This window comes from Mustela nigripes, chromosome 3, assembly GCF_022355385.1.
Source record: "Mustela nigripes isolate SB6536 chromosome 3, MUSNIG.SB6536, whole genome shotgun sequence".
In the NCBI taxonomy this organism is placed as follows: domain Eukaryota; kingdom Metazoa; phylum Chordata; class Mammalia; order Carnivora; family Mustelidae; genus Mustela; species Mustela nigripes.
In genome coordinates, this window is record NC_081559.1 from 9,455,159 (window position 1) to 9,476,511 (window position 21,353).

Genomic DNA, 21,353 nt, shown 5'->3' on the forward strand with positions numbered 1-21,353 from the left:
AAAAATTAAGTGATTGATAGATTCCCTAGTTTAGTTTTCCTTTAAATTAGAAGTATAAATTTCTATCTCTGTTTTTAATACTTGAAATCCCTTCTGTGTGGTGGCAAAATGACACAGGAGTCTCTTTTAGATCTTGGTATTGGAATCACTGACCTTTCTGAGAACATTCTCTGTGCTTTATAACTCATGGCACTTTGTGGGCTCCAGAAGTAATGTTTGTTTCCACCCAAAACTCACCAACTCTTGAATATGGGACTCAAGTTCATCTGAAAATCAAAACAAAAAAAACATTTCTACAGATATTGTTGATAGCTATTTCCATGGAATAATACTAAGCAAAATGATCTTCGGCTCATTTATACTTACAGAGGAAATGCTTCTGCATGGTAGAAGTAGAGTGATTCCATGTTGATCTGGTCAACAATTCATGGAGATCTTCCCAGTTTAGTCATACTTTATATTTGATAACATGTAATAATTATCCATCATACGTACAAAGCATATTACGAGCATTTGTGATAAAAAATGACAGCCCAGTAACAAGTGACATTTTATTATTCAAATTATCTTATAATGTCAACACCAATGCTAATAAAAATAGATAATAGGCTGCATTCATCAATGGCAAAGTCAGTTGTATTTCACTTGAAGATTCCCACATTTCAGAGTAAGCCTTTCATAGATAGATGAAAATCCTCTATGATGTAGAATTTTAATCTTTAGGCAAGACTGGGCAAGGCAGAACAAGAAAAGCAGAGATAAAAGAGATGGGTCTCCATACACATGGACTCTGAGTACCTTTTTATTCTTGCAATTTAAGATGAAGAAAATTATTTCATTCTACTAAAGTTTTTAAATGTTGAGATTATGGGTTCTTTTCATATTGAATTTTGAGGAAGGCTGCTTTGCTCTATATCTAGGCCATTAGAAGCAATAAAATTTAAGCTCAATGAGTCAGTACAGGGCTGGTAACTTGGTGACCCTTTCTTTAAAAGCAAAGACATACAAAAAGATGTTTTTGAAGAATATTTTAACAAATGGGAACTTGCTTTTTATATACATATCATCACTAAATGACAAAATTTGGATTAAGTGTTATATTCAGGAAATAGGTATTTCATTAATTTTCCCTTTACTGGTATGCGAAAGAGAGAGAGGGATTTCAAAAGAGAGAGAGAGAGAGAGAGACTGCTTTTTACCTTAAGTAAGATTCTGACTTCCTGAGAACTTTCTAATTAGGTGAAATACTGGTTGATCTATTTAGTGTTCTCTCCAGGAACTGAACGAAAAGTACATCCTGTAACATTCATGAGAAACTGAAGTAGATTATTGGTTAATAACCTAATGAAACATCTGTTTAAACAGATGTTTTAGTTGAGAGAAGTGTAAACACGATGCTAAATTTACAAATATGTTGGTTATGTTTCCTTGTCTGAGGTTGAACCAAAGTTTATGCAGATTAGAGGAAAGCCTGAGTCTGGCACAGTCGAAGGTAGGACATAAATGCAGGTAAAGTGACATAATGAAGCCGGCTGGCGATTACCGGAACACTTATTTACAGGCCTTCTGTGGCGTGACTTCGTCGGTCACATACACGTGACTTGAGTCACTGCGTCCTCCTGGTCAAACTGGCCGTCGTCCAGCTCCCGCAGCGCGCTGTCGCCGCCGCCGTGCGGGACCGGCCTGCGCTCGCCGGCCCAGCGCTCCCGCGACGGGGCCACGAGGCGCTCCTCGGGCAGGTTTCCGCTGTCGGCGGGCGGCGACGCGGCCGCGTCCGCCCCGACGCTCCTGCTGGGGGCTCTGCTGCGGTCCCCACCCTTCGCGTGCCGGCCGGCTCTCCTCTGCAACACAAGAGACGGGCCGCGGGAGGTGAGAAGGTGCGCCCTTCCCGCCCTAGCACAGACCCCACTTTGCCAACATGTCCTTTCCGCGGGCCCTTCAGAGCCCTGCTCGTCCCGCAGGACCAGCTCCGCGTCCCCGTCACCCGCCCCAGGCGAGCCCGGCAGCGGCCCGGCGCGGCCTTCTGCTCCTCCTCGCGTCGGTGGCGCGCGCGTCTGCGCCCTCACGGGTCCCTCGGGGCAGAGGCACCTGCCGAGACCCTACTCGGGGGAACAAAACGGTAAAAATACAGCCAAGTTCCGGTTTTCTTCTCGGCGGCGGTCAGGAGCGGGACAGCAGAAAAGCGCCGCGCGGGCCGCCTCCCACCCGGTGCGACGGCCGCGGGCGGCGCCGGGGAGTCGCCAACATTCCGACCGCGTGGAGGCCGCGGAGTGGCCGGACGGTCTTCCCGGCTCGCGCAGCCGCGTCTCTCCCCGTCCTGCGGCAGCTCGCTTCGGCCCGACGCGGCGCGAGCAGCTCGGTCTGCGGCCTCTCCGGGAACCTGTGCGCGCGCTGGCCGGGAAACACTCGGGGGGCCTGACCGTGTCCCTGGTACTGATGACGGCGCGTATTAGAATCTGGTCCCATCCGGGCGCCTGGGTGGCTCAGTGGGTTAAGCCTCTGCCTTCGGCTCAGGTCATGATCTCAGGGTCCTGGGATCGAGTCCCGCATCCGGCTCTCTGCTCAGCAGGGAGCCTGCTTCCCCCCCCCCCACCTGCCTCTCTGCCTACCCGTGATCTCTGTCTGCCAAATAAATAAATAAAATCTTAAAAAAAGAAAAAAAAGAATATGATCACATCCTCTTAGGCACAAAGTCTGAACAAGGATAAAAAGATAAAGATAAAATTTAAAAAGATAAATAAAAAAGCATAGTTATGTCCCAATTTACAGAGTTTATTTCTTGGAAGTTCATTTATCTGTTAGTAAGGACCTAGGATTGTATTTTCCTAAATGCAAGAGGTACAACTTATAAAACTTAGGAAAAAAAATGTAGGAGTCAGATGCCCAGGCTGGTCTGAGAAAACTGGTAACCCATAGGTTTGTTGAACTGTAGTGTGTAAAATACGAAAGTATTGTCTGCTGGTTTTCATGGCAAATATACAACGCAAACAAAAGCCTTATTAAATTAGATTTACTCGGCTACCATGGAATGCAACCACCTCGTGTGACGTTGCAGCAGACTTTCTACACTGAACATGTATTATTTTTATAACTGAAGGAAAATTATATTTGGGAAACACACAAATCTTTGACCTTAAATCTACTCATATTTTTGCAGCTGTGGGTGATATTGAGTTCGAAGAATGAGATAAGATACTTGAGATCTAGTTTGTGTGGGAAGCAGCAGCCCTCGGCGTGTTGCACGGAAAGGCGCGTCCACAGTTCTTTTTCTTGGCTGAGCTACTGGAGGCCTTGGGGAAGTTTAAGGCAACGAGTGGGTCCTGCCTCAACAAGAGCCTTCATGGTCCCCAATCAGAGAGGGCTGTGTTGTGACACTTCCATTGGCCCCACTGTATTCACCAAATGCAAATATCAGCTCTCAGATCCTTTTCTTTTGGATTCTCACACCAGAAGTATGGGATTTAATGCAAGAAGTGGAACCTGAGGCTTTATCCTCGGGTGTTGAGTTTGAGAACGGCACATTCTCCTGGTCCCGGTCCCGGTCCCGGTCCCGGTCCCGGCCCCGGCCCCGGGGAGCTAGCTGGTCAGTGAGGATTCGGCCTCGTGGCTGCAGGACGGGCTGATGAGTGCGGCCAGACCGCGGGCGCCCTCTCGCACACGCAGAAGGAGCGCGCTCACTCTCGAATGACCTCTCAGTGCAGCCGGAGAGAAAAGTAGGAAGGCAGGGAGGCCTGGGAGCTCTTGGCTGCCTGGATCTTCCCTTTCTCACCAGGAACAGGGCCAGACGTGAATTCTGCAATAAATTCCTTATTGTATGTCAACCAGTTCACATAGTCAAGAAGAATTTTCTTAATAAAATGTGGGTGTTATTCAGAATGATATGATACTCATAGTAATTTACTTTTAGGTAAGTATTAATAAGTAAGCAGCCACCAAATGTAAATTTCAAATATTAGAAGATGACAATACCTAGCATGCTAAGTCTAAAAAATATTTCAGAACACTTCTACTTTTTTACCATATGATCTTAATAAAGACCTCTTCAGCAATGCTATTGCCTCCCCTACCCCACTTTCCACCTGAGCTAATGCTTTTCCAACAGATCGAGTTGCAGTGTTCTCATAATTTAGAATGTAGGAGCCCGACCAGTCTTGAGAGATCATCTACTATAACTCATCATCCTATAGAGGTAAGATGCAGGCCCAGAAGAAAGAGGATTTGCCCAAGGTCAGGGAATGATTGGTCTCAAACTAGATCTCAAGTATCTTATCTCATTCTTCGAACTCAATATCACCCACAGCTGCAAAAATATGAGTAGATTTAAGGTCAAAGATTTGTGTGTTTCCCAAATATAATTTTCCTTCAGTTACAAAAATAATACATGTTCAGTGTAGAAAGTCTGGCAAAAACAGAAAAACAAAACCCACCCACAATCCTATCTTGCAGATAAAGATAAAATTTAAAATTTTAAAATGTTAAAATTTGCCATATTTTACTGTTTCTTTCTGTAAATATGTATGTATTTGCTTATGCACACATAGATGTGTACAACACACTTTTTAACTTAGCACTCTATTTTTAGTATTTCTCTATGTCAATAAGGAGAAAATTTCCATGATACATGGCCAGGCTTATTCATGTAACTTTTTTTTTTCCCCTGATATTTTCACTATAAAATTGGAGAAAATACCAAGATCTGGATGCAGATCTAATGCCATTCTTGATAAAAATCTATTAACTTTTGAGAATCAGTGTCAATATTTGCTAAAAATGGGTGCCCCATTTCAAATATATGAGACTCAATGACAAGTCAGTTGAAGTCAGGGTATCCTACCATTCTGGCTTCCATTTTTCACTGTAAGGGTCTTAAAAACAAAAAGGAAAGAATGAAGTTTATAAAGCAGTAAAAACTTGGAGTGGACATTCAGGACGTGTCTTCCTTGTGTGTCTCAGGCGTGGGGGGGGGGGGGGGGGGATCAGGAAGCCTCTGCGCGCCGAAATGTAGCCCTAGTACCACTTGGAAGAGTCTGAAGGATTTTTGAAAACATATGGAGACACACAACCCGTGCTTGCTCACAGAACTTGTTCCTGGGGCACCCAGCTTGGGGTTGTCAAGATCATTCAAGTCTGGGAAGGAAAAGCCAGCTTTCCTATCCACCTTCTTCTCTGCTGCTGCGTGGACACATGCCCAATCAGATCCAATCAGAGTCCTTCCCTGGGATTTCTGGACGGACTGTAGGATAGAGAAGCTCTTTATTTTTTTAGAGAAGAGGATGAGGAAAGGACAGAGGGAGAGGGAGAGAATCTTTTCTTTTTCTTTTTCTTCTTTTTTTAAAGATTTTATTTATTTATTTGAGAGAGAGAGAAAGAGCACAAGCAGAGTGGAGAGGCAGACTCCCTGTTGAGAAGGGAACCTAACATGGGACTCGACCCCAGGACCCTGAGATCATGACCTGAGCTGAAGGCGGATGCTTAACCCACTGAGCCACCCAGGTGCTCCGAGAGAGAGAATCTTAAACAGGCTCCATGCCCAGCATAGAGCCCAGTGGGGGCTCAGTCTCAGAACCCTGAAATCATGACCCGAGCCTAAATCAAGAGTTGGATGCTTAACTGACTGAGCTACCCAGGCACCCTAAGAAGCTCTTTTTGGTGAGGTGGCCATGCTCACCTTATCAGAAGCCTCTGCACCTATGCACATAGAAGATGAAACAGACAGATGAAGGAGAACATCCTGGCAACATTGACTCTCTCATGTCAGGAACTGAGGGTTCTTATAGCCCTTTTTTGATGTTGTGAGCTATGCCTGTATCCTTCCCATCTAGAAGTCAATAAATTCGCTTACATACATAGGCTGTCTGAGCAGGGCTTCTGTCCCTTACATGCCCAGGGAGGGACACCAAGAGGTCATAGCATGGGTGGCCTAGCAGAGAGCTGTTTTCCAGCCTGAGCCTTGCCCTGTGGCAGCAGGGACCCGTCTTCCTCTTTCAGCTCATACCAAGAAAAACCCATTTGCTTTGAGTGGAAAGCATTCCCTAGGTGAAGAACATCATTAAATATTAAAGCAAAATGTTTTTATCTTGAATTTTACTAAATGCTCTTTGAGACACGTGACATCCTCTGCTTACACTGGCACCTGATTTGATTTCACATGGACCTGAGTTGAGGATACTAACAGTTGATGAGTAAAGTATGACCCTTGTGATTTTCAGATAATTTCGTATCAACTTCAAATGACTGAAAAAGTAAGAACAAAGTTTAGTAATCGTCTCACTGTAAGGTAAAGAAAGAAGTTCAGGTGTACCTTAAATATTTCTTAGTATTTTTATGACCTCATCATAGCTACTTTGGAAAAGATCTAATTTAGAACATTTTCCTGCTGCTGCTTCTTCACTTCTAGGTTTGTGTTAGAGAAAGGATTCCATAGATGTGCCCAAGAAGGCTTTACCTCCCGCAATCATTTCTTTTGAGATAAATTTTAAAGACAAGAATATTATTTGAATGTAAAGCTGCTCTAAAGACGGAAAATAAATTAAACATTAAACTCATGTCTCCCCCTTCTCTCCTTCTTTCAGTAATGGGACTCCTCCCTGCCGCTGCCTTGCAATCTGTGGCCGGCCATGGGCTATTTCGCTGTGGCGCCAGCACGTGGTTGCCCAGATGGCATATCCCAGCCTCCCTTGCAGACCCTCATGGTGGCATAGATAAGTTCATGTCAGTGGGATGCGAGAAGAAATATGTGATTAGGGGTCAGTGCCTTTGAAGTATGTCTGGTATGTCAGTGCCTATGAAGTATGGCCCCTTTCCTTCTTGCTGGCTGGACATAGCAACAACTGTGACCAGCCCTGGGTCCAGAGGTAGAAGCCAAATGTTGAGGGCAGCAGGGCTGACCAGTCGTGAAGCAGAGCCTTGCCCTACCCTGGAGGTCCTGCCCATCTCTAGACTATTGGGAGAGAGAGACCCTTCTGTTGTATTAAATCATTCCTTATGGGCCTTTTTGGTATAGCATCTTAGTAACTAGTTAGTTACTAATTAATAACATGAAAAAGTTGTTGATGACTAATGCTTTTTAGCTTGATTTTCCCCAACTTTCTAATTATGAAAAATTTCAAGTAGACAGAAAGTTTAAAGGTATAATACATCAAACACTACATACTCATTACCTAATTCTAAACATGTTAATATGTTACCATATTTCATGTATATGTATATGTATTTTTTTTTGGATAATCAAAAACATTAATACACTACATTCCTGCATACTAGCTGAAGGTAATTTTTAGTTGGAGAAAATGGAGTGTCATTAGGAATTTCTAGATTCTTCTTCACTTTTTCCATAGAATTATTGTAGCGCTTAATTATGGAGTATTGAAAGAAAAATGTTCCTATTGAAAACAAAAGCAACATTTCATATGACCAGCCATTGTGCTAAGCTCTCTACATGTATTCTTTTTTTTTTTTTTTTTTTAAAGATTTTATTTATTTATTTGACAGAGAGAGAGATCACAAATAGGCAGAGAGACAGACAGAGAGAGAGATGAGGAGAAGCAGGCTCCCTGCTGAGCAGAGAGCCCAATGCGGGACTCGATCCCAGGCCCCTGGGATCATGACCTGAGCCGAAGGTAGAGGCTTAACCCACTGAGCCACCCAGGCGCCCCTCTACATGTATTCTAATTGAATCCCCCTCACAACCCTGTGGTAAGTATTAACATTGTCCATATTTTATAGATGAAGGTATGAAGGCTTGGAGAGTGTAGCACACATGCACACACACACACACACACACACACACACACACACACACGTACCCCATCCCCTGGAATCCTTTTCATGTTTTGTTTTCTACTCCTGAAAACACCACTGAGTGGAAACTCTACTCTGAGTTAGTGGAAACTAAATACTTTCATATAATTATCAAAGAGAAATGGGATGAAGAATTTAACTGAAATGGAGACTTTTAGGTAATAAAAAATTTTGATTAGTTTTGAGTCTTCAAAAGAAACAAAAAAGAATCTTGAAACTCTTTTCTGAATTCCAAAGATCTTAGAAGAAAAAATCTTGGAAGAAAAAGTTGGGAACATTTAATAGATGGAGTTAAAATCCTGGTTGGGAGTCTCTTACCTACTGCGTGTCACATCCTTGAATTCATGTAGAGGCCTCCCACCAAAAGAAAAATAAGAATAGATAAAAGGAACAAGATGGAAAGGACACTGCTTGAACCCTTACTTTAATCCTTAATCGCCTTACTTCATCAGAATTTCATTATCAAGGACAGTCTCTTTTTGGGGGGGGCAAGATTTATTGTTTTTTAAATTGAATTAATTTACATATATTATTAGTTTCAGAGGTAGAGTTCAGTGATTCATCAATCTTATATAATAACCAGTGTTCATTATGTCATGTGCCCTCCTTAATGCCAATCCCCCAGTTACCCCATTCCCTACTGCCCCCCCCCCCAGCAACCATCAGTTTGTTTCCTGAGTAAGAGTCTCTAATGATTTGTCTCCCTCTCCCTTTTTTTAAAAAAGATTATTTATTTATTTATTTGACAGAGAGGGAGAGATCACAAGTAGGCAGACGGGCAGGCAGAGGGAAAGGATCCCTGCTGAGCAGAGAGCCCAATGCGGGGCTCAATCCCAGGACCCTGAGACCATGACCCAAGCTGAAGGCAGAGGCTTAACCCACTGAGCCACCCAGGCTCCCCGTCTCTCTCTCTCATTTAGACTTGTTTTATTTTTCCCCTCCCTTCCCTAGGATCCTCTGTTTTGTTTCTTAAATTCCATATATGAGTGAGAACATATGATGATTGTCTTTCTTTCATTGGGTTATTTCACTTAGCATAATACCCTCTAGCTCCATCCACATCATTATGAATGGCAAGATTTCATTTTTTTGATGACTGAATAGTATCAATTGTATATTATATCTACCATATCTTCTTTATCCATTCATCTGTCAATGGACATCTGGACTCTTGTCATAGTTGGGCTATTATGGACATTGCTGCTATAAACACTGGGGTACAGGTTCCCCTCCAGACACTATATTTGTATCTCTGGGGTAAATACCCAGTAGTGCAGTTCCTGGGTCACAGGGTAGCTCTATTTTAAACTTTTTGAGGAACCTCCATGGTGTATTCCAGAGTGGCTATACCGGCTTGCCTTCCCACCAACAGTGTAAGAGGGTTTCCCTTTCTCGGCATCCTCACCAACATCTGTTGTTTCCTGAGTTATTAATTTTAGCCATTCTGACTGGTGTGAGGGGTATCTCATTGTGATTTTGATTTGTATTTCCCTGATGGCGAGTGATGTGGAGTATTTTTTCATGTGTCTGTTGGTCTTTTGGATGTCTTCTTTGCAGAAACGTCTGTTCATATCTTCTGCTCATTTCTTGATGGGATTATTTGTTCTTTGGATGTGGAGTTTGATGAGTTCTTTACAGATTTTGGATACTAGCCCTTTATCTGTTATGTCATTTGCAAATATCTTCTCCCATTCTGTTTATTTTTCTGACACTATTTGTTGAAGGACTGTTTTTTTTTTCCATTGGGTATTCTTTTCTGCTCTTTTGAAGATTAGTTGACCATAGAGTGGAGGGTCCATTTCTGGCTTCTCTGTTCTGTTCCACTGATCTGTGTGTCTGTTTTTGTGCCAGTGCCATACTGTCTTGATGATTACAGCTTTGTAATAGAGCTTGAAGTCAGGCAATGTGAGGCCACTAGCTTTGGTTTTCATTTTCAACATTTCTTTGGCTATTGAGGGTCTTTTCTGGTGCCATGCAAATTTTAGGATTGTTTGTTCCAGTTCTGTGAAAAAAGTTGATGGTATTTTGATAGGGATTGCATTGACTGTGTAGATTGCTTTAGGTAGCATTGACATTTTAAACAATAATTGTTCTTCCAATCTGTTAGCATAGAACATTTTTCCAATTTTGGGGTCTTCCTCAATTTCTTCCTCAATTTCTTAGAGTGTTCTCTAGTTTTCTGAATGTAGATCCTTTGCCTCTTTGGTTAGGCTTATTCCTAGGTATCTTATGGTTTGGGGTATAACTGTACATGGGATTGACTCCTTAATTTCTCTTTCTTCTGTCTCATTGTTAGTGTATAGAAACGCAACAGACTTCTGTGCACTGATTTTATATCCTGGCACTTTGCTGAATTCCTGTATGAGTTCTAGCAATTTGGGGATGGAGACTTTTGGGTTTTCCACATAGAATATCATGTCATCTGTGAAGAGGAGAGTTTGACCTCTTTGTGGATTTGGATGTCTTTGTTTCTTTTTTTTTTTTTTTGTCTGATTGCTGAGGCTAGGACTTCTAGTACTATATTGAACGCAGTGGTGATAGTGGACTGCCCTGTTGAGTTCCTGGTCTTAGGGGAATAGCTCTCATTTTTTCCCCTTTGAGAATGATTTTTGCAGGGCACCTGGGTGACCAGCTATTAACTGTCTGCATTTGGCTCAGGTCATGATCCCAGAGTCCTGGGATCAAGCACCACATCTGGTTCACTGATCAGAGGGAAGCTTGCTTCTCCCCCTGCTGCTCCCCCTGCTTGTGTTCACTCTCTCAGTGTCTCTCTGTCGAATCAATAAAAATGAAATCTTAAAAAAAAGAGAAAGAATGATATTCACTCTGGGTCTTTGTAGATGGCTTTTATCACATCGAGGTATGTTCCCTCTATCCCTGCACGGTGAAGAGTTTTGATCAGGAAGGGATGCTGTACTTTGTCAAATGCTTTTTCTCCATCTATTGAGAGAATCATATGGTTCTTGTCCTCTCTTTTATTAATGTAATGTATCACATTGATTGATTTATAACTGTTGAACCATCTTTGCAGCCTGGGAATAAATCCCACTTGGTCATGGTGAGTAGTCCTTTTTTTTTTTTTTTTTCTTTTTTTAAAGATTTTATTTATTTATTCGACAGAGACAGAAATCAGAAGTAGGCAGAGAGGCAGGCAGAGAGAGGGGGAAGCAGGCTCCCCGCTGAACAGTGCACCTGACTCGAGCCTCGAACCCAGGACCCTGAGATCATGACCTGAGCTGAAGGCAGAGGCTTAACCCACTGAGCCACCCAGGTGCCCCGTGAATAGTCCTTTTAATGTACTGTTGGATCTTATTGGCAAGTATCTTGGTGAGAATTTTTGCATCCATGTTCATCAGGGATAATAGTCTGTAATTCTCCTTTTTAGTGGGGTCTTTGTCTGGTTTGGTGATGAAGGTCATGCTGGCCTCATAGGAAGGGTTGGGAAATCTTCCTTCCATTTCTATTTTTTGAAACCGCTTCAGAAGAATAGGTATCAATTTGTTAAATGTTTGGTAGAATTCCCCTGGGAAGCCATCTGGTCCTGGGCTCTTGTTTTTTAGGAGATTTTTGATGACTGATTCAATCTCCTTACTGGTTATGTGTCTGTTCAAGTTTTCTATGTCTTCCTGTTTGAGTTTTGGTAGTTTATATGTCCCTAGGAATGCATCCATTTCTTCTAGGTTGCCTAATTTGCTGGCATATAGTTACTCATAATATGTTCTTATAGTTGTTTGTATTTCTTCTGTATTGGTTGTGATCTCTCCTCTTTCATTCATGGTTTTATTTACTTGGGTCCTTCTTCCTTTCTTTTTTATAAGTCTGGCCAAGGGTTTTTTGATATTATTAATTCTTTCAAAGATCCAGGTCCTAGTTTCATTTGTTCTACTCTTCTTTTTGTTTCTACCAAGGAAAGTCTTTAATGAAGGACAAAGACATAAGAAATGTAGTCTATGTGATTTATAAAGCAATCTTTTAATTTTTAGATTATTATATGCTAAAAGTATATGGTTCTATGAATTCCCACCGCCATGCATAGTTTTGTGTAACCACAATAGGATACAGAACAGTTCTATTATCTCCTCTAAAACCTCCATAGGATCCCTTTATCACTTTCCTTCCCCCAAAACTCTAATTCCTTGCAACCATTGATCTGTTCTCCACATTATAGTTTTATCTTTTTGAGAATATCATATAAATAAAATCTCTATAATATTTTTATTTATTTATTATTATTATTTAAAAATTACAGTATTGGTAATGCATGGCAGTATTGGTAGTTAGCTATGTTAGTGATCCAACAATTGCATCCACTACTCAGTGTTCAAGATCAGTGCACTCTTTTTTTTTTTTTTTTTTTACAGATTTTATTTATTTATTTATTTGACAGAGATCACAAGTAGGCAGAGAGGCAGGCAGGGGTGGGGGGGAAGCAGGTTTCCTGCTGAGCAGAGAGCCCTATGAGGGACTCGATCCCAGGATCCTGGGATCATGACCTGAGCCAAAGGCAGAGGCTTAACCCACTGAGCCACCCAGGCGCCCCAAGATCAGTGCACTCTTAATCTTCTTCACCTATTTTATCCATCTCCCCATCCACTTCCCCTCGGTAACCACAGGTTTCTTCTCTATATTTAAGAGTCTGGTGTTTTGTTTTGTTTCTTTTTTCATCTATTTTGTTTCTTAAATTTCACATATGAGTGAAATCATATGGTACTTGTCTTTACCTACCTGACTTATTTCACTTAGCTTTATATCCTCCAGATTGAGCCATGTTGTTGCTGACAGCAAGACTTTGTTTTTTTTTATGGCTGAATAATATTCTACCATATATATACATATACATATTGAGAGAGAGAGATCACACCTTCTTTATCCATTCACGTATGGATGGACTGTTGGACTCTCCCCATATCGTGGCTGTGGTAAATAATGCTGCAGTAGACACAGGGGTGCATATCTCTTTTCAAATTAGTGTTTTCACATTCTTTGGTAAATGCCCACAAGTGCAATTACTGGATCATACGGTAATTCTGTTTTACTGTTTTTTTGAGGAGCCTACATACAGTTTTCATACAGTTTTCCCCAGTGGCTGCACCAATTTACATTCCCACCAACCGTGTACAAGGGCTCCCTTTTCTCCCCATCCTCACACTACTTCTTATTTCTTATCTTTTTTATATTAATTATTTTGACTGGCATGAGGTGATCTGTCATTGTGGCTTTGATTTGCATTTTTCTGATGATTAGCGATGCTGACCATCTTCTCACCTGTGTGTGGGCCATCTGTATGTCTGTTGCAATATTAGGCACTCACAACAATTTTCTTCTACCCTCGTATCTCATGAGGCTTGCAAGTTAAACTAACAAAAGACAGATTAACAGAAGAAAAGGTTTATTTTGGATGTCTATGGGGGCTTCACAAAGAAAAAGTGAAAACTTAAAGAGGCAGTTAGACTGTAACCATATAAGCTCCCAAGTCTAGCTTATACATGATTTTAGCAAAGTGACTAGACAAAGGAACAGGGCTTTGGGCCTCGATGGGCAGCAGACTGTGGAAAGTTCACCACTGTGCATATGTGGTGAACCTAATGGAAGATAAGGGTTATTTTAATAAGATTTACTTATGTAACCTCAAGTCAGTGCCACATCTAGCAATAAGTCATCTTTGATGACAAGTAGGAGTCTTCTCTTCCTAGTACAGGGAAGGAGGGCAACTTTCCTTTACAAATGGAAATTTATGTTACTTTTTTTTTATTTTGAGATTTTATTTTTTAAGTAATCTCTACACCCAACATGAGGCTTGAACTCACAACCCTGAGATCAAGAGTCAGAGCGAGTTCAAGATGAAGTCTACTGAGTCAGCCAGGCAGCCCTATGTTATCTTTAAAAAGGGGAATTTATTAAAAAAAAAAAAAAAAGCAAATTTATGCCCTACTTTTTATCATAAAGGGAGGGGATAGAAAGTTACTCTTATGTATGTGATTCTTAGCTGTGTTCAGCTGAAAATAATCCTTAGTCCACATGGCAGATTTTGGGGTGACATATTTTGATCCCCTTCAAAACTGTCTCCCAGCACGGAGTTACTGACACATTTCCTTTGTTGCTATATGTTGGTTTAGAGAATATTTCCATATCAAGTCCACATTTCCTCATCTGTATTCACCATTTAGAATCACAATGAGAGTTAAGGATTGAATGCTTCAATAGAACATTTAGTAATAAAGCATCAGTTTTACTCACTTCTGGTGTTTGTGCAGCTGAATTCCACATAACTGGTCTTTGAAGGAATACAACTTGTTTTGTAGCCAAATTCCCTTCACTGCAAATTAAAGCAATAGCATTAGTGTTTGCAAATTAGTAATTCTCAATTTCATCCTTGGCTAGAATATTTCATATGTATACTTTGTAATATAATCTTTTGATCCAAAAATAATTATGAAATATGATTCTATATAAGTTGTAACTGGAAAAGTAAGAAAAAATGCCTAAAAGCTGAATACAGTCCTTTACCAAAGAAAAATTTGTTTAGAACTTGTAATCTCAATATTGCAAATGTAAGTCTTTTTATCTTTTATTTGCTCCCTCCTAGTCTTTATCAACATGTGAATTTCCACATTTCGGTGTTCTATGCTTTTCATTAAACACCCCTTTCCTTGTTTGTACACTTGTGATCATATTCTTCATAGCTGCAGTCTCTCAAAGAATTAAGATACTAAAATGCATTACGCCTTGCCTGTATTATTGGAAAATTAGGTTGTTTCCAATTTTCCACTAAATTTTAAATAATGCTTCTGTAAAATATGGATAGTCTTCCTTATTCTTATGACTTATTTCTTTGAGATAAACTCTCAGGAGTGGGATTATTAGGTCAAAAGGGCATGATTTAAGCTTCTTGGTATGCATTGTCAAATTTGCCTCATAAGAAGAAGAGACTAATTTAGGCTGCCACATGTGAGAGATTTTATATACATTTTCAGATGAGGGGCTTGAGCCACAGCTAGTTTTATTTTCAGATGCTTCTTTGTAGTCAGCTACTCAGTATTCTCCTTATTTAACTATCATCATGGCAAATTACCCCTCGCCAAAGACTACTTGGGGTTTGTATTTCTCTGAAATGCTTTTCACAGTCTCCATGGATTTATGGGGAGGAGTGTCTGTAGCTAATGTTGCTCAGTTACGACTTTTATTATGCAAAAAACCCAAACAAAACCTCACTATTAGCTGCATTTTATGCGGAGCTCTTTTTCTGGAAAACAAATGCAACATTGAAACTCCGGCCCTAGCGGTGTATGTCAACCCAACACCATCTGAAAATCCCAAATTTACTGCTACTGTTGAATTTTGAGAAATGGCAAAGTTTCCCCCAAAGTGGTAATGAGAGACTGCTTCTTTTTTATTTTTAAAAGAATGCTTCTGGTCTAATATCAGTCTAGTTTAACTTTATCTTTGATTAGAAGGAAAGACTTGGTATGAAGTGTAGTTGACCCTTGAACAACGTGGGGCTTAAGGGAATCGACCCCCCCAACCCCAGTCAAAAATCCACATGGGGGGCCACTTGGCTGGTTCAGTAGGTAGAGCATGTGACTCTCGAATTTGGGGTTGTGAATTTGAGCCCCAGTTTGGGGGTAGGGATTATTTAAAAATAAAATCTTTTATTTTATTTTATTTTATTTATTTATTTGACACAGAGAGAGAGCACAAGTAGGCAGAGAGGCAGCAGAGAGAGAGGGGGAAGCAGGCTCCCTGCAGAGCAGAAGAGCCCGATGTGGGGCTCGATCCCAGGACCCTGAGATCATGACCTGAGCCGACGGCAGAGGCTCAACCCACTGAGTCACCAGGTGCCCCCAAAATAAAATCTTAAAAAAAAAAAAAATCCACATATACTTTAGACTCTCCAAAAACTTAACTACTAAGAGCTTGCTGTTGACTGGAAACCTTGCCAAATATATTAACAGTTTACTAACACATATTTTGTATGTTAAATATATTATAAACTGTATTCTTACAATAAAATAAGCTAGAGAAAAGAAATTGTTATGAAAAAATCATAAGGAGGAGAAAACACATTTACAGTTTTGTACTATATTTATCAAAATAAATCTGCTTTTAAGTGGACCTGTGCAGTTCAAACCCATGTTGTTTAAGGGCCAACTGTGTATCGTTGCTTTTGGGATCAACTCTCTGCTCCTGTGGCTCATGGGGTAATTCTATTTACTGAGCTAGGATAGAATGTTTGCCCCGTAGCACAATTCTGAAAGGATTTGACAGGTATGTCATCACAGGACCAGAGAGTTGTTCATCAGGAGACATGGGTTATGACACAGGCATACAGGAAAGAGACTAACAGTGTGCAGAATAGGCTGGTCTGTGTTTGGGAAGTACAGAATATGCTGGAAAAAGCAGTGGCTTTAAATTCCAACTCTTCCATAATAGCTGATGATACCACCTCATAGCTGGTTTCTTTAGCAAAGTTTTAAAATTCTCTTAACTTTCATTTCCCGTGAGGGACTTTGCAAAGGGTAAGTATGTGGATGTGTATGAAGACCTCGGCTGTGCCTGCTACTAAAAGGTCTACAACAAACGTGATTTTTTTCTACTTTGTCTATTCCTTCTGCTTTTCCTACTCATTTAATGAGATGTACAGTGCAGTTAAGTGGAAGGGAACTGTCTCAGAATCTAGAATATCTTCTAAGAGAGAAAAGGGGGTGGAGAGGGTACCCAAGACTCAGAGGTTGTTTCTGGGTACTGTTCAAAGTGTATGATTCAGCTAGAGAATCCCAGGAGGGAACCAGGCCTAGAACTATGCAAAGATGAGGAGGGATTTATTCTTTTTGAATAGAAAGCCAGAGAAAGTCGGGGCAGGGATTGTGAATGACCCCTGGAGTGAGTTCTTTCCAACCCATTATAGGATGGTACAGGTCTGAATGCCCTAGGGTGTGATGTTGGAACTAGAGCAGGCTTCGCAACCTTTCCTAATGGGGTAAAACAGTAAATGAATAGATGACTTCTCAAAGGCCGACTGTCTTAGGACAGTCTCCAGAAGCCCCGGTAAGACTGTGGGAGACAGTTTCTTCCCTTATCTTGAGGAGGTCCTGAGAACAACTCCTCAATTTGAAATATGTCTGAGACTGCTATGTCCCTGGTTTTCTGAGAGCCATTCTGAATATTTTTTCACATTAAGTTTTATTTTCAAAATTTTTCTTTTGGTGCTGTTGTCTTTGTTGTTTATTTATTTAAGTAATGTCCGTATCCACTGTGGGGCTTGAACTCACAACCCTGAGATCAAGAGTTGCATGCTCTTCCAACTGAGCCAGCCAAGCCCCCCAGGGCCATTCTGATTTAAAATGTGTCCTGCTATTTTCAGAACGACTGTGAGCTATGGAACTCTTTCTGGTCTGAAGAATTTAAACATGGCAGAACTAAGGGAAAGAAGTCTGAAGCTTTACAGAGGGACAACTAGTTGGCAGGATGAGTGCCTCAGTCTCCTGTGGCTCATGGGGTAATTCTATTTACTGAGCTGGGATAGAATGTTTGCCCCGTAGCACAATTCTGAAAGGATTTGACAGGTAAGTCATCACAGGACCAGAGAGTTGTTCAAATGCCCTGGATGCTTAGAGGACAGAACCTTTGTCTCCTATTCCCTACAGCAATTCTCCTGTGAGGAATTTAAGAATCTTCAAATTCTTTTTTGTACTATTATTAATAGACAGTCATGCTTTGATGTAATAGAAACGAACGCAGCTTTTGAGAAAGGCTTGATTTGCACACAAGCTCTGAAAGATTTCCGGCCCAGCCTGTGTCGGTCAAGGGTATAAGCTGCAATGACGGGCTGGTCAAGGGAATAGTCTGCAAAGATGCGAAAACACCCACTAGTTCTTCCTTCCCGAGGGCAGCAGATAATCCCTTGTGCCCTTGTTAGCGTGAGGGCACAGGCAGCGTGAGGGACAGGTCAGCCGGGGCAGGCCTGGGGGGGGGGGGCGCGGTTCCCTGCAGGCAGTGGTGGGGAGCAGGGCCAAGGCATAAAAGGGCCCAGCCTGGGGAAGGGGAAGGAGGTCATCAGTGCAGGAAGGGGACCAGGAAAGTAGCCTGACTCCAGAGGCCGAAGTCCATGTGGGATCTGGGGCATTGATCCAATTACAGGACATAAGGCAAAGGCCAGATGGTGAGGCCTCTTGGAAAATAAGACTGGTGGGAGACCCAGGTCAGGTCCAGGCATCTCGCCAGACCAAATCGGTTGAAGTAGAGTGAAAGGTTAAAGCCTCAGTCAGCTCTCAGTTCATACCTAGGATCAGGCAAAAACCAGAGGGCAGGTATAGACCTAGAAGCAGCAAGAGAGGCCACCAGCACTGCTGCTGTCCCGTGGGACAAGGGCCTTTTGCTCTCTGTCTTGGTATTACACTCACCTTTCAATGTGGGCCAACACTAGCGTAGGATCTGGGGAAAGTGAGCCCAGGATTGTATTTACAGCAGAAGCAGAGGAGTCAGGCCACAGATGGGAGAGAAAGTGGGTTTTTGACCAGCTCTACAGCTTTGAAATGTGCGGACACATCATTTGTCGGGGAGATATTTATTGGAGAGGCAGTCGAGTGTGGGGGAAACAGCATATATGGCTTTCGAGTCAGACCAATGCTGGGTTTGCATCCCACTGTTGCCACTTACTAGCTACACGATGCTGAGCTAGTCACCCAGACGTTCTGAGCCTTCTCTTTCTCTTCTGTAAAACAGAGGTGGTTCTTACAGTACTGGTGAGGTGGTGGAAGAAAAATTCTGAGCACGCATCCTGCAGCGTAAGACACGCTCAATACATTTTCCTTCCTCTTTCCTTACCTCCTCCTATGCCCTTCATATGAAGACAAAAGGAAGACTTTCTGTTTCGGTGTTGTTTAAGAGAGTGGGTTTCGGTGTTGTTTAAGGGAGCGGGGTTTGCTATGGCCTCAACAGACTACCGAGACAAAGAACGACTTCCAACAGCAGAAGGCCTCTCGGACTGAACTAAGAAGGGTAACTTGGATTTGTGTTTGCTTTTGATGTACTGAGCCCTTTCCATGTGAATTTCCATGTAAATGATCACGCTTGTTTCTTCCCCCCACCTTCTAAAAAGATTTCATTTTTATGTAATCTCTGCCTCCAGGGTGGAGCACGAAACTACAACCCTGAGCTCAAGACGTGCACCCTCCACGGACTGAGCCAGCCAGACACCCCCTTAGGATTGCTCTTTAAGGTGAGCACAGAAGATATTATTTTCCTCATTTTTATGGATAATGAAATTGAGACCCAGAGTTTTTTCGGAGTTTTGTCTTGAGTCTCCTCTATTTCCTACAACACCATACTATCTATACAAGAAATGTAGAGGGGCGCCTGGGTGACTTGGTTGTCACACGTCTGCCTTCTGCTCGGGTTGTGATCCCCGGGTCCTAGGATTGAGTCTCGTATCTGGCTCCCTGCCAGGTGGGAAGCCTGCTTCTCCCTCTCCCACTCCCCCTGCTTATGCTCCCTCTTTTGCTGTTTTGCTCTCTTTCAAATAAGTAAATAAAATCTTAAAAAAAAAAAAAAAGAAATGTAGAATGAACTCAGTAAAGCCTTGACTACAGAGAGGAGTGGCCTAATTTAATTCTGGTTCTGACTGGAAAACTTTGTAGTAAATGGATAAGCACAGACTGTTTTGCAGAAGTTCAGACATTATGTAGCATGTCCCAAATGTATCATTTCAGCTTATAATGTTTAGGAGTTGTACTGGAGAATACTGAAGAAAGTAAAGACAAGTGTTCATTTTTTCCTTGGGCCAATTAGACTAGAAACAGACCGCACAGGTCCTGGTGCTCGTATGGCAAAAGGAAGGCGGGACAGCGGGAAGTTCTCTGCCCGTTTGGCAGTTAAGTACCACATATAAGGTGGATTAGGAAACTGTGATTTAAAAAATTTACTCTATGAATTCAGTTAAGAGTGAACAGCATTACTTAAAACAAGCACAAAAACAAAATTGAAAAGCAGTTCTATCACAGTTTGATAGTATCTTTAGTGATACTTAAACTTGTAGGTTATTTTTACAGGAAGTTATGAGGACAACATGAACTTGTGCTTGGTCCAATATTTGCTTATGATTTCAAACGTCTTTTTTTTGTTTCTTTTTTAAGATTTTATGTATGCATCTGACGGAGATAGAGCCCAAGCAGGGAGGACAGCAGGCAGAGGCAGAGCGGGAAGCAGGCTCCCTGTTCGTCAGGCCCCGTCTGAAGGCAGATGCTTGACGGACTGAGCCTCCCAGGTGCCCCTCACATATCTCTGAAACAGAGCTGAAGCACTTAGAATTTGTGGGGAGATGGGAACAAGTCTTTCTACGTTCTTTAAAAAGTAAAAACCCCCAAGACTGATAGTCCTGTGTTAACTGTCAGCTGCTCATGTCCCATCTCGGAATCCTGCTCGTGGCATTCGCCAGCGGCAGAGCCCGTGACAGCAGCTCTGCCTCTTTCCAGGCTGCCCATCTTTTGAGATTCATTTTGAGGATGACCTCCGGCAGAAAGTCTTCAGTGATCCCTCAACTGAAGATCAACACCTCCCTTTTGGGGCGCCCATGAAGCCCCACATAGAGCTCATCCCCTTCGCGGGGGTCGCGTTTCCCTGCTCCCCGGGCTGAGCGTCTGAGCTCCCTGAGGATCTTATCTCCCGACCCCAGCATCTTGCACGTTAACTGGCAGAAGGTCCCCTTTCTAAATGGTGCTCAGGAAATATTTGAAGACTCAAATACTTTATGAAAAAGTGGTCATTTGGTTTCTATGATAATGTATTGATCTCCAGAACATGCATTAAAAAATAAAATCATAGCAAGTGAGCCAAGTCTTGGAAGCGAAATAAAAGGCTTCTTAGGTATTGTTACATCTATGATGGTCATTGATGGTTAGTATGACTCTTTTAAGCTTTAACTCTTCCTTCTCCTCCTCACAAAAATTACCCTTTAGGCACACCAGCTTATGATAACTGTACCTAGAGAATTTTATGTTAATTTGAGATATTAAAATGTCTCATATTACAGCCAAATGTAAAAATAATTCGCTTTTCCCCTTTCCCCTTTCTCCTGCTTTAGGAAAGGGGAAGATTCTTCTTTTTTTTTTTTTTTTTTAAGATTTAATTTATTTATTTGACAGACAGAGATCACAAGTAGGCAGAAAAGCAAGAGAGAGAGAGAGAAAGAGAGAGAGGAGGAAGCAGGCTCCCCGCTGAGCAGAGAGCCCAACGTGGGGCTCAATTCCAGGACCCTGGGATCATGAGCTGAGCCAAAGGCAGAGGCTTTAACCCACTGAGCCACCCAGGTGCCCCGGGGAAGATTATTCTTATAACAATATACCAAGAAAGGTGAAGATAGATACATTTGCCTGTTTTAAAATCAAAAACTTCTGTTAATCAAAAGACATCACAAAAAGAGTAAAAAGACAAGCCACAAAGTATTAGGGAAGATAATTTCAACACGTGTAACAAATAAAGGACTCATATCCAGTATATATATAAAAAAGTCTTATAAATAGAACTTCAATTGTAGGAGAAAGATTTAAATGGATTCT

At 41.8% G+C, this 21,353-nt stretch overlaps 1 protein-coding gene and 1 long non-coding RNA gene across 3 annotated transcripts in view; one reads left to right on the forward strand and one right to left on the reverse strand.

The window, feature by feature from the left end:
- Positions 1–537: 537 nt before the first annotated feature.
- Positions 538–21,353, reverse strand: part of RFTN2 (raftlin family member 2) — a 69,952-nt gene continuing 49,136 nt past the window's right edge. For both annotated transcript variants that reach the window (XM_059393134.1, XM_059393133.1), the window contains 2 exons: positions 14,038–14,116; positions 538–1,841 (listed from right to left, as the gene is read on the reverse strand). In XM_059393134.1, coding sequence (XP_059249117.1) covers positions 1,587–1,841; positions 14,038–14,116 — 334 coding nt within the window. In that variant the 3' untranslated portion in view covers positions 538–1,586. The remainder of the gene's footprint in view (positions 1,842–14,037; positions 14,117–21,353) is intronic.
- On the forward strand, positions 1,812–21,108 carry LOC132013424 (uncharacterized). The gene is made up of 3 exons (XR_009403003.1): positions 1,812–1,877; positions 18,929–19,018; positions 19,932–21,108. It is a non-coding gene; the product is annotated as an uncharacterized LOC132013424 (long non-coding RNA).